The following is a 16,482-nucleotide window of genomic DNA, read 5'->3' as shown; positions in this document are numbered from 1 at the left end:
TAAGCCAGAATATCACCAGTGGATCGACACTTACGGAAATCCATACTGGGCGATCGTTGATCAGACGGAAGGTTTCTAGGTAGTTTAAGAGTTGGCAGTTAATTGATTTCTCCATTACTTTAGAAAGAGTAGAAGTAATTGCAATGGGACGATAATTGGATGGGAGGGATTTGTCACCCTTTTTAGGAACTGGCTGGATATGAGCAAATTTCCAAGCAGAAGGAAAAACACTTTTGGAATAAGAAAGTGAAAAAAGGCAGCAAAGAATAGGAGCAAGTTCAGGAGCACAGGTTTTGAGAACAAGTGGAGAAATACCATCAGGTCCTGGAGCTTTCTTAGCATTAAGATTCATCAAAATCCTTCTGATATCCTTTTGACGGAAGACCACAGGAGGCATTGAATGGAGCGTGTTAGGAATGGTGGGAGGGGTTTTACCAAGATCATTAATACATGAGCTGGAAGAAAAATGGGATGCTAGCAGGTCAGCTTTATCCTTGGCTGAAGTGACAACAGAACCATATCGTTTGGACAGAGGTGGGAGCAGAGATGGGCAAAAGTTGCGGCCAATAGCTTTGGCAAGAGACCAGAATGCTTGGCTACCATTAGGGCAAGAAGCAAGTTTTCTACTCTTAGCCTGTTCAAACTCTAGTTTGGGCTGATTAATAACTGCTTTACAATTGTTGTGAGCTTTGGTGTAGGCAGAAAATGACACTGAAGAATTAGAAACAAGCCAATTACGATATGCAACATTCTTCTCTTGGACAGCCTTAGCACATTTATTGGAAAACCAAGGTTTAGATAAAGGACGAGATTTTAAAGTGGAGTGTGGAATAAAGGATTCCATTCCTGCAAGAATAATTTCACTGACACGATCTGAGCAAACGTTGACATCAGAAGTTTTGAAACAGTAATCAGACCAAGGAAAAGAAGAAAAGAAGTCTTGCAGGTCATCCCATTTTGCATTCTTGTAATGCCAAACAACACGAGGTTAGGAATAGCCATGAGATAAAGGTTCCATTGGAGAAGAGACAATCACCAAGTTGTGGTCTGAAGTGCCTAAAGGACCTCTCACTTCGACCTTGTACTTAGAAGAGTTGTTTGTGAGAAAAAGATCAAGCGTATTGGCTGTATGATTAGGATTGTTCGGTATTCTTGTAGGTAAATGAACAATCTGTGCTAGGTCATTAGTAATTGCAAAAGCCTTAGCATCTCGACCTGCTGGGTCGGTGTGACTAGAAAACGGAAGCCAGCTGGAGTTGTGAACATTAAAATCACCAAGGAAAATTACCTCACTGTTCGGAAAGTTGGACTGGAGAAAGTCAAGTTGCAAAGAGAGGAAGTCAAAGAGCTCCAAGTGATTAGTGGAGTTGGGAGAACGGTAGAGACAAACAGATGAATTTGACACAATGAGGTAGAGAGATTTTAAGCCAGAGAAGATCAGAGAGGAGATTCCAAATTGCCAAGTCTCTGACAGGGAATATCAGAACGGACATATGCACAAGTACCACCTTTGAGGCGAAAGGAATCATACAGCAAATAATTTGGACATCTGAGATGAGCAGTGGTTGAATCAACCGATAAATGAGATTCAGTCAGAAAAAGTACATGGGGTTTGGAAGACTGCAAGTGGAAATGGACATCGTTGAGATTAGAATTGAGACCACGTATATTTGTGAAATGAATTAGGAAGTCCTTGGGAGGTTTAGATCTTTTCGCAGATAAGCTTGCTCTATTATTTTGACAATTCATGGTGTATTCAATAGTAATAAAAAGTATGAAGTAATGCTGTATGAAGTAATGAAATTTTTGGATATGGTGTACATGTGGTAAGAATATACCCAGATCCTTGACATAACGTGGCCTCGACAATGCTCCCCGCATACACACTACTCGGACTCCCTCCAGTCACTATCTGGCAGAGTAGGGGTAGCAAGATTATACACTAGCTGATCCGGAAGCCTCCTAGAGAGTTACCAATAGGTTTGGTCCGGTATACTAACTAGCGGCCGGCCTGCGAACACCGTTTTAGAGCTGTCCCCTCGAAATGTAAGGAATATCGGATCTCGTCACGACGTTCATCATAACCTCAAAAATCATCAATCACAGCATGATGGAAGAGATAGGGAAACTTAGCTCTAGAGACCGGAACTTAGCTCTAGAGACTAAACATGAGTTCCACCACTTCAAGCCTCCAATAAGCAAAGTGGTGGTATTTCACCACTTGATGAGTCATCTACCACCTAGTACTGCCTGGTAACATAGAGGGGTGGCGTTCCTCCATGTGGTGTGGGCGCCACACCTCGACCCCTGCTTACGTTGGTTCACACCTGGGTGGTCACCTACCATGTACTTGTGCATGGAGGTTATACCCAGGATTACTACAGTCCCACCATCATGAAGGTGCAAGCAGAGGATTTGGCTGTCAATGACCGTCCGAACTTTGCGAAATTGGGTCGTCCACTTGACTTGAGTGTCACCCGAATATCAGTTCCATCAATGTTTTAGACTCCCAGGTAGCAAGTACAGCTTGTCTGGCATATCTGAGAGAATGTCTGTGACAACCTCAATGTATATGCTTTGTATATATGCTTATAAATTGAATAAATTTATCAATTTATAAATTGATATGCTTACAAATGTGATAAATCTACCAGTTTGCAGTGTAAAACAGACTTTTTCGAGTGTGTTAACGGAAGAAAGTGACTTTATTTGGACAAGTTCTTTCTAACCCGCACAAAAATATGGCTACGAATAACAAGGGAAATGTGAAAAGATCAAAGGTGATGACATTAGCGAATAAAATTGAGTTATTAGATAAAATTTCTAATGGTGAAAGTGTCTCCTCAGTGGCAAAGCATTATAAAATCAATGAGTCAACGGTACGATCAATCGAAGAAAAAAAATCGCCGTAGTGTCCATGAAAACGTGCTAATTGCTTCAAAAATTTGCTCTGTAACTCGTGAAGTTAAATTAGAAAAAATGGAAAAGGCTTTAAATCTGTGGAGAGAAGACCGAACTCAAAATAAAATTCCGTTAAGTTCACTCATCATTCGTGAAAAGGCAAAACTCCTTTATCAACACTTTAGCGAAACTGGCGATAGCACTGCCAGGATAAGTTTTTTAGCTAGCAAAGACGCTGGTTTCAAAGATTTGTTTGAAATTTCTAATAAATATTACATTTAATAATAAATTGTTTCTTATTTTCATTTCGATGCCAAATGCTTGCATTTCACTATGTACTGTCTATGTCCATAGTCATATTATGAAGGTACATATAATACATACATAGACAAAATTTTAGACTAGTTTTTCTTATATATTTCATACTTTGGAACAGAACCCCTTTATTACCATGGGAGCCATAACTCAGTATTCGCGTTATCGGTATTCGCAGCATTTCTCAGGACCGTAACCCCGGGAATAGCGGGGGTTTACTGTACTTTGCATTTGTCAATGTTAAACTTCAGTTGCCACTCAGCCCATCTGCCCAACCTTTCTAGATCCTGTTGCAGTAGCACACTGCCATTACTGTCATTAACAACCCTGCCAACCTTTGTTTCATCTGCAAACTTTGACACTAAGCCTGATATACCTTCATCATTATCATTGATAAATATACAAAACAACAGTGGGCCCAACACCAAACCCTGGAAGACTCCACTAATAACATTAGTCCACGAAGAGCAGTGCCATTGATTACCACCCTGTGTTCTCCCACTCAACCACCCTTTTATCCATTGTAGCAACTTAGCTTCAATACCATACTGCTCCAATTTTTACAGTAATCTTCCATGTGCAACAGTGTCAAAAGCTTTGCTGAAATCCAAGTATATGATATCAAAATTATATTGGTGATACATACGCATATCTCCAGTCCGTAGGGACTTCCCCTGAGTCCAAGGATGCTCTCATAATTATGGCTAAGGGTTTGCTTACTTCCTGTGCTGCCTCCTTTAATATAACTAGATAGATCCCATCCACCCCAGGTCTTGTTATCAGGGATTGTGCATGCATCCCACCACTGAATCTGTTGTTCTTAGTTGTAATGTTTGCCGACAGCTGCCCAAATAAAGAGACACTTCCAGTGCCACACCAGGATTATGATAGGAGTCACGTTTCCACTACGGCAGCTGTGCTATGTACTTATACACAGTATATAATGTTCACATAATCAGAATACATAATAATCCACCGATGAAGAATACCCTGCCTTCGGAAAGCCTCTTGAACCTGTTTTTGATTTTAAGATACCTTTATTGCATTTTATCTGTTTGATCACTGTTATATAATTCTATTTTAATATAGTTATATTAAACACCAGTTAGTATTTTATGAAAACTTTAATATTTTATATTTCTTTTAGTGACTCAATTACAGTAGTATTAGTATATTTCAGAAATTGATACAACAGGAAATAACTTGGACAATGTTTGGACTAAAACACTTACCTCTTAAATCAGTAACATTCAGTTTTATAAGCAAGACATTTCAGGATAAAAGGATTTAAAGAAAACAATCGTAATAAAATAACATTTACTGATTTGCCATCTGTTCCCCAATAGACACGAGCTTGTAATGCACAACAGTAATGTAAGTCAGCACAGAGAAACTGTACACTTCTAAAATAACTTACGTGGCAGTTACGTGTTTGCATTCACATGCATACTATGTATTCACATATTTTTCAAAATTTTTACCCTACTTTACACTACTGCAAAAAAGGTACAAGAAACATTGTTTTAAATAACGTTTCTCAAGTTAAGTTTTAATTTAATCCTTTTTAAAATTTAATAACAACCAAGATTAGGTTTCAGCAGTGGATAAAAGTTATATATTTGGCTAATTAAATCAGTAAAACATACCTCTTTCTTTTATTCATATACAATATATTTAATCCAATTACCTAAAATCCAATTATAACAATACATCTTACCTTGATTAAATTATCCACATTCTCTGGCCTCTGGAAAAAAAAAATTCAATGAATGCATAAATCAAATAATGGTTTTCAAATATGTGAATATATCAAAAAAAAAAAAAAGTTAAATTCCTACTTTGACTGAAAATAAATGTCTTTGAACCTAAGCAGGGGTTTTCATGTGCACAAAAATTTTATTCACACAGTGCAAAAAACTTTATTTTTTAATTTAATCTGATTGTTTACATTATCAGACCATTTTACTTGCTTATATTTTTCTTTCTGATGCAGTCTTTTAACTGTAAATTTTAAGAGCAATGAAGAATATATTATGAAATTAGATTAGTCTCACTGAAAGTGAACCACTGTAATGTTCTTCTTTGAATTTATTCAAGCTATCCACTTCCACACATCTATTCCACAACCAATCTTTCCTCAATATGAATTTATGCCCCCTCATGTGCATAGTCACAGCAAGAGGAAGAATTCCATCAGCATTGAGCTTGGTCACTCCATTCAAAGCCTTAAAAAACTTCAAGATCGCCTTGAAGGTGCCTCTACAGATGCTGCAATTTGCAGAACTGAAGCCTTTCTTCTTAAGAGCATTGTTCCCCTTACCAATCTCATTGCCTTTCTCTATACCCACTCCAGCAGCTCTACATCATTCCTAAAATGAAGCCTTCAGACTTGTATGGAGTACTCAAGATGTGGCCTGACCACTGCCTTATACAATGGAATAATCAGTTCCTTATTTCTGCTAGAAAAATTTTGTATATCACTGGCAAAACCCCATGTGCTGTCTTTACAGCCTCTATGCACTGCTCAGAGAATTTCATATCTGACTACACAGTCACACCAGGTCTTTTTTATTTTTCACTACCCTGAGTACAGTTGGTACATTAATCTGGGATTACTGGTACCTACGTGCATTACTTTGCATTTGCCAATGCCTCAGATGCCATTTCTCAGCCCAACTGCCTAATTTTTCAAGATCTTGCTGCAATAGATACTGTCATTAACCACCCTGCCAACCTTTGTATCATCTGAAAACTTAGACATTAAGCCTGATATACCTTCATTAATATCATTAATAAATAAAGAAAACAACAATGGGCCAGCACCAAACCCTGGGCACTCCAATGATAACATTAGTCCAGGAATAGCAGTGTCCATTGATAACTTTCTCTCTTCTCCCACTCAACTATCCCTTTATCTATAGCAGTAATTTTCCTTTAATGCTGCACTGTTCTTTGGTTATAGTACAGAAAAATCTTTGTAATGAGTTTGATATACGTGCAATACCAGCAACTGTCATTCAGAATTTGGTTAGCCTTGTCAACCAACAGAAAGACTGTGATGGGTGCTTATCCATATACAAGCCTGATAGGTACAGGAAAGCTTGGCAAACACAACAGAGCAATGGTATGCTATAGGAGAACTATTTGTATCAGTATAACATTTCAATTCAGCCACAGATACAGTGTAAAAATACATGTAGAATCATTGCATGAAATGTATGTTTTGGTACATAAATAAAAATATTTTTTTTATGCAACATACTTCTGTATAGATTAGCTATAATAAATGTAGTAATATAGAAATACTACACTTTTGTGTTGATGATGGTGGGTGAAAGTATTCAAACTAGGTACATGCCCCTGATAGCCACATATCTACCTTATCTTTACTTTTCTGAGAAGATGAGGCCTGCAGAAAAGTAACCTGTGGGTTGCATGAAGCCAGCGGCTCATGTAGTGAATACCACTACATGGGTGGCTATTTCTTGTGCAGATATCTCAAAGACAACACATTCACCATCAACATACAAGCACTTATGACTAAATGCAGCAAAAAAGCAAGAAGTGTTCTGGAATTTTTATTCTATTTTCAGATGAAATGATCTGATAAAAAAGAAAAACAAAAAGGAAATGATTATATACATGAGAACTACTTGGCCATGTCTGAGTGGTCGGTATGCAGGTTTAATTACAGGTTCAAAACTGTACTGTACTTAAACATTGTTAGATGTACCAGAATATAAACAGAATTTAAGCCAGGCATTATATTAAAATAGATTCTGCATTCTAAAGCCAATAAATAAAATAATATTTTCAGTTTAAATATTTCTGTTGATTGGAGTAAGCAGAATGAGGAACAAGCTTTTTCTGGAAAGAAAGACCTCTTGTAAAGCCAATAAATAAAATAATATTTTCAGTTTAAATATTTCTGTTGATTAGAGTAAGCAGAATGAGGAACAAGCTTTTTCTGGAAAGAAAGACCTCTTGTAAAGTGATCATTAAAAATAAAGTATCCACAAAAATCTCTACTTACTTTCCACTTTCACATCTTTATTGCAATTAACTTTGAAAGTAAACAGTAATTATCTAAAATAAAAGCCCCAGAGGTCCTTCCAAATTCAGCAATCCATTATTCGGCTATATTTTGGAAAATGGGCAAATCCAGAAAACTACCTGAGAATCAGCAAATCTGGTTCTTTGATTTGCCAAAGCAGCATACTACAGCTGATTGTGAGGGTGGAGATTATCTCAGAGAAAGCTCCAATGACATCAAGAAATTTTTTAGGTCACAGAATTGTCTGATTGCCGTTTGCAAACAAGATCTATGACACACTGATAACGAGTGATGGATTACTCAGTTTCTGAGTTTCACTGTTTGTGCACTAAGTATTAGACCAAAGTCTAATGCTATGAAAAGAATGCTAATAAGTGGTAGATTACTCAGTTTCTATTTTTCACGATTCATACATGAGGCAGTAGACTAAGGTAACAACTTACTTACTCTTTACTTACTTTCCACTTTCGCATCTTTATTGCAATTAACTTTGAAGGTAAACAGTAATTATCTAAAATAAAAGCCCCAGAGATCTACAAACGATTGGAAGAACTTCTGAAAAAAAACAAAATCAAATGATAATATAATTATAATCAGTGATTGGAATGCAGTTGTGGGAGACAAAAGAGAAGGATATATATCACTGGAGATTTCGGGTGGGCTAGGATCAAGAAATTTGAGGGGGACAACAACTAATTGATTTCTGTAGCCAAGAAATATTTGTAGTTGCCAACACTTGGTTTCAAGAACCACTACAATGTAGGTATACATGGAGAAATCCTGGAGATTCTCGTGGATATCAGTAAGAGTACATTTTGGTGAAACAAAAGATACCACAATCAGGTAAAGAAAGCAGTCTTTTCCAAGAGCAGATGTTGACCTGACCATTCAATAGTGAAAAGGATAACAGAACTAAAGTTAAAGAAAATTAATGGAAAGAAAATAAATAACAAATGGAATCTAAAAAAAAAAAACCAAAGAATGAAGAAATAAGAATAATGTTCCAGAATATTATAAATAGCTATAATGAGGTAAATAAGGAAAATATGATAAAACAATATTGACCAGATGTGGAATAACATTAAAGGAACTATAAATAAAGCAGCTCACAAAGTTCTGGGAAATTATTATTTTTTGTTATTATTAGCCATGTGGTGCAAGAAAGCCTGAGGCTTATGCTGCTTGTTTGTTTGTTTGTTTGTTTGTTTGTTATTCGGTTTTTATGAGCATTAGCAACTAAGGTCATATTGCTCCGGGGATATGCGGTAGTCATTCCCTGACCTTTCTGCATCCTCCGTATTTGGTGGTCAAGAGCTCAAACTCCGGTCTAATCAAGAAGCGTGTGCTACGCATTGCTGCTCCTGCCCACCTGGCTATGGAGGCACCAGCTTATGCTGCACTGGCCAAAAGAGAGAGAGAGATAGAGAGAGAAGGGAATCATAGAAGAAAGAGAAGAATGATGATATCCAGCTCAGGACCCTGGGTGTGCCAAGCCCATACTCACCAGATGTGTGCCCCTGGAAACAAGGAAACAAGGTGAAAAAAAAAAGAAAACCATGGATAACAGAAGACATCCTTCAAATGATGGATCAAAGAAAAAGCTTCAAAAATATGAAAACAAAAGGTGAAAAAAGAGAATGCAGAAAAGCATAAGATAGATGGTGGATAGAACCGTGCCAAGAAATTGAAACCTTAATACAATATGGACAAACAGATAGTGCATACAAGAAAATTAATGAAATAACAAGAAAATGTAATGGAATTTGCTCCAGAGAACTCAGAAATAAAAAAGAACAAGAGACAAGGAGAAAGTACATAGATCTATACGTGGAACCATGTAGTTACACTTGGAAATACAATGAGACAGAAGAACAACTTAATAGAAGATCAAATATTAAAACAAGAATTTGATTTAGCTTTGAAGTTACTTCCTAACAACAAAGCTCCTGGTACAAATAATATTAAAGCAGAATTAATAAAGAACAGTGGAGACCAAGTCAAGCAATCACTATTTGAATTGGTTTCGAAAGCACATAGTGAAGGAAAATGGCGAGAAGAACATTATAGAACTGTCACAATACCAATATCAAAAAAAAAAAAAAAAAAATCTACACCGACCATATACAAAGGCTATAGGACCATCAGCCTTATATCACATGCATTTGGCGCATTATAGCCTCAGTTGCTGATGCACCAATAAAAACCCAAACCAAACCAATCACGTGCATCAAAAATTCTGTTAAAAATCATAAAAAAACAAACAGAATGTTACATCAAAAACAGTATTTAGAGGGCACACAATGCAAATTTACTTATCTACAATAGGAACTTTTAAGATTCTTAGGTGAAAGAATGATAAATAATGGCAGGAATCTGTATGTGTGTTTTACTGACTATGCAAAAGCATTTTACATGGTAATTTGGAATGAACATTTTCCTCTACTCGAAAACATGGGATGTCCACAAAGATTAATTAGTTTAATATTTGACTTGTATAAAAGACTAAAGGCCATCATCAGGTGAAATGGAGAATTGACAGAAACAGCAAAAATAGGGAGAGGAGTGAGGCAAGGATGCCTGCTTTTCCCAGGTTTATTTAATATATTTGCAGAATTAAAAAGTCAACCAAGCAGAAGGAAGCATCTGATGTTAAAAAGTTAGGTTTAAAGGTAAGTGGAAGAATGCTTGGCACAATTAAGTTTGCATATGATCAGGTAATCCTTGCAGGTAGTCCAAGAATGTTATACAATACGCTAAAACAGTTAACCCAGAAAGTGAAGAAATATGGAATGAAGATTAATACAGTAGATTCCGGTTATTTGGGCCACCGGTTAATCGGGGCAGCCGTTTATTTGGGGAAAATCTTAAAAAACAGAACCCAATCGAGAAAATAGCCAGGATTTACTTCGCTTAATTGGGACAACACGGCGTTTAATCGGAGCAGGAAATCACAGAACTGGAGATTACCCTACGACTGTCTCCGACCGAACCATGTGGTTCGGTCGGATTTCTGGAGGTCATAACCATAAAACAATTAGCAGTCACCTGTTTATTTGGCTTTTCTGTTATTGCAATCTATCATAAACAAATAGTAAACTCGATCGTATTGAATTTGCGATAATACCGACAGCTGGAATTCTGTGGGTTATTTGGTGAAATGTGCTTACACTTCCATGGAACCTTCAATCATATAAAAAAATTAATTTTCAGAATCTTCTCTTCATTCCTATTTTTAAAGCTTCGTAAAATTGTTACTCCGTTCTCACTTGCAATTTATGTGTGCCGTGTTCTTTGTCATTGATTCCTTATCATTTTACTGTTTTAAATTTTAATCCCCACCCACAAATGTCAGTGAACAGAAATGTCAACTAGTTAGTATTTACATATTACAGTATGTATTAATTATTCCGATTATCATGTATATTCTTTCAATTTTCATGTATCATTTAATTTTTTAAATGGTAAGGTAACAACGGGTAAATTTCTGCTTAATATATCTTTACTTTTATAGCTGTGGATAATATTCCTCCTATTTTCAAAAATTAGAATCGCTGTTTAATAGAATTAAAATTCAATTCACAAACATGATCACAATGACTGGGGCTTTCTACACATCATACAGTGAATGGTACTTTATCGTAAAGTGATTTGATTGTACAGTGAACCAACTGTAAAGCGGGGTCCATTGTATTTTTAACTTTTTTTACGTGGAACTTCGGATAATTGGGGCAGCTACTTAATCAGGACAAAATGCACTAGTCCCGATGTGTCCCAATTAGCCGGAATCAACTGTACTAATAAAACAAAGATTATGATGATAACGAAAAAGCCAAAACAATTTCACATTGAAATTTATGGCGAAAAAAATAGATCAGGTTACAAAATTTAAATATCTAGGAACAGATTATAACACAAGATGCATCTTGCCACAATGAAATCAGTTCAAGAATTGCAATGGCAAAACAAGCACTTAGAGGTAAAATCTCTTTACTAAACCAGAGAAATATCACTAGATCTAAGAAAAAGAATTATGAAAACATACTTTTGGTCAATTGCATTATATCTACAGAGACATGGACATTAAACAAAACCAATTTGAAAAAACTAGAGGTTTGAAATGTGGTGCTGGCAGAGAATGAAAAACATTAGCAGGACAGCAAAAATGAGTAATAACCTGGTTTTACAACTCATAGGAGAAGAAAGAATAAGAATTAGAAGACAACAGCTACAATGGATCAGGCACCATGAGGCATAGTGGGAGGCAATATACCAGGAAAAAGAAAACAAGGAAGACCAAGAAACACCATCATAAATACAATTCTGAAGGAAACTGAGCTTCAAAGTTATGCAGAAGTGAAACATCTTAGCGCACAACTGAGAAATGGCGGCAGCTTATCAAAGGAGCAAACCAGCCAAAATGCTGGTACACTGAAGAAGAAATGTTTTCACAACTTTTAGATTGTAAACACCTGTGTCAGGGCAATTTTGCAAATTTAACTTATGTTTGTTGTAAAATTTGTTTTGTTTTGTAAACAACACTGACACAGAAACTTTCAACCAGATGTATTTGTCCCTGTAGTACTTAAAAGAAAATTAAACAGATCAGGGGCTTGTGACCTTTCAAAATGTATACAGTCCTTGTCTGTTGTGAAAAAAGTTCTACTGTCAAAGGTGCTCCCCCACTAGGACTTCAGTGAAGCAGCTGTGTGAAACGCTCACATCTGGTGAGTATGGGCTTGGCAAACCCAGGGTCCTGAGCTGGATATCATCATTCTTCTCTTTCTTGGTGATACCCCTCTCTCTCTCTCTCACACACACACACACACACACACACACACACACACACACACACACACACACACACATGGGGGTAACTGGGGAATTTTTTTTTTTTTTTTGGCTGGTGCAGCATAAGCCTCAGGCTTCCTTGTACCATATGGCTAATAATAATAATAATAATAATAATAATAATAATAATCTGTATATTTTTGAAAAAGAATTAATTATTTCCAAATAATTATTTTCTTTAATGAATTAATTATGCTCCCCTTTAAAATGCATAATATACATGATGTATTTTAAGTGGAAGAGGAAACAATTTTATTTTTTATTTTTACTTGATTGTACAATGTGTACTGTATACTTACCGTACTTTCCATGCACCAAATGCTACCTTTCTCTCAAAAAAGAAAGAAAAAGCTTGTAGAGTTTTTTGCACAATAAACTGAAATGTGGAAATGCAATATTTTGCATAGCTTTTGTCATGAGTATGAAATGATTACACCAAATACAGAAAATTTCAAGATCATGGAAGGATTGGTTCCTGAGATTGCTGGAGTTGGGAATCAGTTCAACTACCACCTTTCATGATTATAAGTCATTTCACAAAAATAATTAATGTGATTAATATCAGCACTGTATATATACAGTTAATGTGTACATACAAGTGTGGGTATACACATATACTGCATGAACAAAATATATCGGTTCAAATAGCAAGGCTTTTGAAGGCCTTTTGTTTATAATCATTTAACATATATTCTGGTGTATAAGCCAACCTTTGAAGTGCTAAAAAATAGTCTAAAATAATTTAAGATAACTTCCATGCTGAGTATAAAATCCTTATTAAAGGTACTGCATTGTCACTCACCTTTCAAAACCAAAGGATTAGTTTATCTTCTTCATCAAACAAAAACAGTTTATGGAATCTTTCCGGTAGTGGAGGAAAGGGACTTGGGTATTACGATACGGTCAGATATGAAGTTCTCCGAGCATTGTAGACTGGTTACAAGGAGAATCCATGGTGTCCTATCAATGATTTATTGAACAATCACTAGTAGAGATAAGGACGTCGTAATCCCATTATATAAGACTATTTTTAAACCACACTTGGAATACTGTTCAAGTATGGAGACCGCACCTAAAGAAAGACATGGTTCTTCTTGAAAGGGTCCAAAGACGGGTAACTCGCCTGGTGAGATCGGCAAAAGAGCATCCATATGAGGAAAGACTTCAAATACATGGGTTGCAGAGCTTGGAAACTAGGCACCTTAGAGGAGACTTGATTGAGGTGTTTAAGGCTCTGAGAGGCATAAGCAAAATGAATAAGGATGAAATCTTCATGGTTATAAATGATTATAGAAATAGGAGCGATAATTTCAAGTTCCGGGGGCAGTTAGACTGGATTGTAGGAAGTTTTATTTTAACCAGCGAGTTATAAATTACTGGAATAAGTTACCTACATGGTAGTAGAGGCTAACAGTCTGGGGAGATTCAAAGGTCAGCTGGATAATTACTTAAGTGAGGGGGAAATACTAGGGTGTCCATTTTCTTTTCTCTTATTAATTTTTATTTATTATTTTTTAATTTTTTTCTTATTATTATTAATTTGTTTTTATTCTTATTATTTTATTTTATGTATTTATTTTATTTATTTTTTATTTTTTGGCTGGTGCAGCATAAGCCATAGACTTCCTTCCACCGTGTGGCCATTACTAATACTAATCTGTCAGATGCTATGTTTGCAAGTTTATTTTTAGTTCGCAAAAAAGTGACCTTTTGCAATTCTCAATTTATAATAGCAAATTTCCTTCAATATTGAGGCATTATTTACAGAGAAATCAATTAGCAGTAAAGTACAGTCCCAAACAGGCAATGGCTCAGTTACATAAACCAAGTCTCCAATGTATACAGGTATTCTCGTAGATATCAGTTAGATATCTTTAGTGAGTGTTTTCACTCGTTACTTATGCATGCAGGTTCAGTTTCATGACCTGCAAGGGAGTATGGTATATGCTTATTTATTTCTTTCTTTACAGCAAACTGTAAAGAAAGAAATAAGTATATAAAAGCATACAAATAATAAAATGTCAATGTAAAATTTTAAAAGAAAGAGCAGAAATAATTGGATTAAAAAGTAGAGCGACTCTTAATATGTAGTTGTTTCACATCGAAAGATTGTAAAGAAAGAGGTTGACTTATACAGTTGATTCGGTTATTTGGGACATGTCGGGACTAGTGCATTTTGGCCTGATTAAGCAGCTGCCCCAATTATCCGAAGTTTCATGTAAATAGTTAAAAATACAATGGACCCCCTCTTTACAATTTGTTCACTGTACAATCAAATCACATTACGATGGACTCACCATAATAAAGTACCATTCACTATACAATGTGTAGTAAGCGCCGGTCATTGTGATCACATTTGCAAATTGAATTTTAATTCTATTAAAATATTATCCACAGGAGGAATATTATCCACAGCTATAAAAGTAAAGATATATTAAGCAGAAATTTACCCGTTGTTACCTTACCAATTAAAAAATTAAATGATACGTGAAAATTGAAAGAATATACGTGATAATCGGAATAATTAATACGTACTGTAATATGTAAATACTAACTAGTTGACATTTCTGTTCGCTGACATTTGTGGGTGGGGGTTAAAATTTAAAACAGTAAAAAGATAAGCAATCAATAACAAAGAACATGGCACACACAACTTGCAAGTAACATGATACGCACAAGTGAGAACGGAGTAACAAGCTACAAGGCTTACAAGGCTTTAAAAATAGGAATGAAGAAAAGATTATGAAAATTAATTTTTTATACAATTGAAGATTCCATGGAAGTGTAAATACATTTCACCATAATAATCCACAGAATTCCAGCTGTCGGTATTATTGCAAATTCAATAAGTTCGAGTTTCTGATAGATTGCACTAACAGAAAAGCCCAATAAACAGGTGACTGCTAATTGTTTTTATTGTTTTATGGTTATGTCCTCCAGAAATCGGACCGAACCACGTGGTTTGGTCGGAGACAATCATAGGGTAATCTCCAATGCTGTGGTCTCCTGCCCCGATTAAACGCCGTGTTGTCCCAATTAAGCAAAGTAAACCCCGGCTATTTTCTCAATTGGGTTCTGTTTTTTAAGATTTGCCCCAAATAAACGGCTGCCTCGATTAACCAGTGGCCCAAATAATCAGAATCCACTGTATTAGCAAGTATGACTAAGGTCAAATTTTCAGGACAAAAACTAAGGGTCAACTTTTACATTGAGTTGTCTTATATACCAGAATATACAGCATGTGTTTGAAATTTTTTCACAAATTTGCCAAGCTGGCTTTAACTTTAAGCAATATTGTAACAAATACATTTTTTTAAAATGAAAAACGTACCAATTCTCTTGGTTTATTCTGAGGAAAATCAAGAGAAATTCTTCCAATTTCAGCTCTTGATGCATAGAGGGTTCCACTAAGAGTTTCAAATGATAAAGTTTGTGCCTTGTTTTCTACATGAAGAAAAATAAGTTCTTAGAAAGAAAAATTAATCAATGAAAGGAAACATTCTACATGTTTATAGAAAATACTTTGAAATTCCTTGTACTCAAAATGCCCAAAACATAAGGTGTAGTAAATTATAATGAATAATAATAATTTCCTTTTTTAAAGAAACCAACATTAATTTCAATGCAACTAATGTAGTTAATCAGTAACCAAAGATTTATTATTATTATTAGCTACATGGTGCAAGGAAGCCTGAGGCTGCACTAGCCAAAAAAAAAAAAAAAAAATTCCCCGAGTTACCCTGAGAGAGAGAGAGAGTCAAAAGTAGAAGGAAATCACCAAGAAAGAGAAGAATGATGATATCCAGCTCGTGACCCTGGGTGTGTTTTTTTTTTTTTTTTTTTGGAATGATACAAAATAAAAAAAATTAGACTGTGGTCAGTAAAACCAAATTCATAATATTGTTAATGCCAGATGATTTATATAAGGATATGATTTGAAAATAGTCAGTGACTACTTGGGTAGGTGGGTGGCAAAGAGGCTCCAATAGAGAACCCTAAACTTATACAGTAGTCCCTTGATTAGCAATCATAATTGGCTCCATGAAAATTATCATAAATCAAAACTACTGTTAATATGAAGTATGTATTAAAGACTTAATTTATTTAAGACTGTCAGAAGTTGAATTTTTCATATGATAAAATGTTCATTTCATACATGAAATTTGAGCATTTCATGTAAATAAATCTTTATGCTAACATTATTAAATATTTATGTAATTAATACGGTAAATTGATAAAAATATTGCTTTTCATGAATACATAGCATTAATGGTTTATTTCTAAAACTAACTCCTTCCCTTTCGAAACTATTAGAAGTATTCTTAACTTTCACCATTTTAAATGCATTCCTTTGTTCAATGATT

General features: G+C 35.4%; 1 protein-coding gene across 1 annotated transcript in view; it reads right to left on the bottom strand.

The window, feature by feature from the left end:
• The window catches only part of LOC150083505 (phenazine biosynthesis-like domain-containing protein 1), an 83,891-nt gene that overhangs the window by 22,841 nt on the left and 44,568 nt on the right, over window positions 1–16,482 (bottom strand). Inside the window, exons 4-5 of the mRNA XM_090377323.1 lie at window positions 15,450–15,562; window positions 4,934–4,963 (exon numbers count right to left, since the gene is read on the bottom strand). Of these exons, the coding sequence (XP_090233449.1) occupies window positions 4,934–4,963; window positions 15,450–15,562 (143 nt within the window). The remainder of the gene's footprint in view (window positions 1–4,933; window positions 4,964–15,449; window positions 15,563–16,482) is intronic.

The sequence above is a fragment of the Mastigoproctus giganteus genome, chromosome 7, assembly GCF_048544385.1.
Source record: "Mastigoproctus giganteus isolate SK-2022 chromosome 7, ASM4854438v1, whole genome shotgun sequence".
NCBI lineage: Eukaryota > Metazoa > Arthropoda > Arachnida > Uropygi > Thelyphonidae > Mastigoproctus > Mastigoproctus giganteus.
The sequence above is the reverse complement of the archived record's forward strand: the minus strand, read 5'-3'. Positions and strand labels throughout refer to the sequence as shown.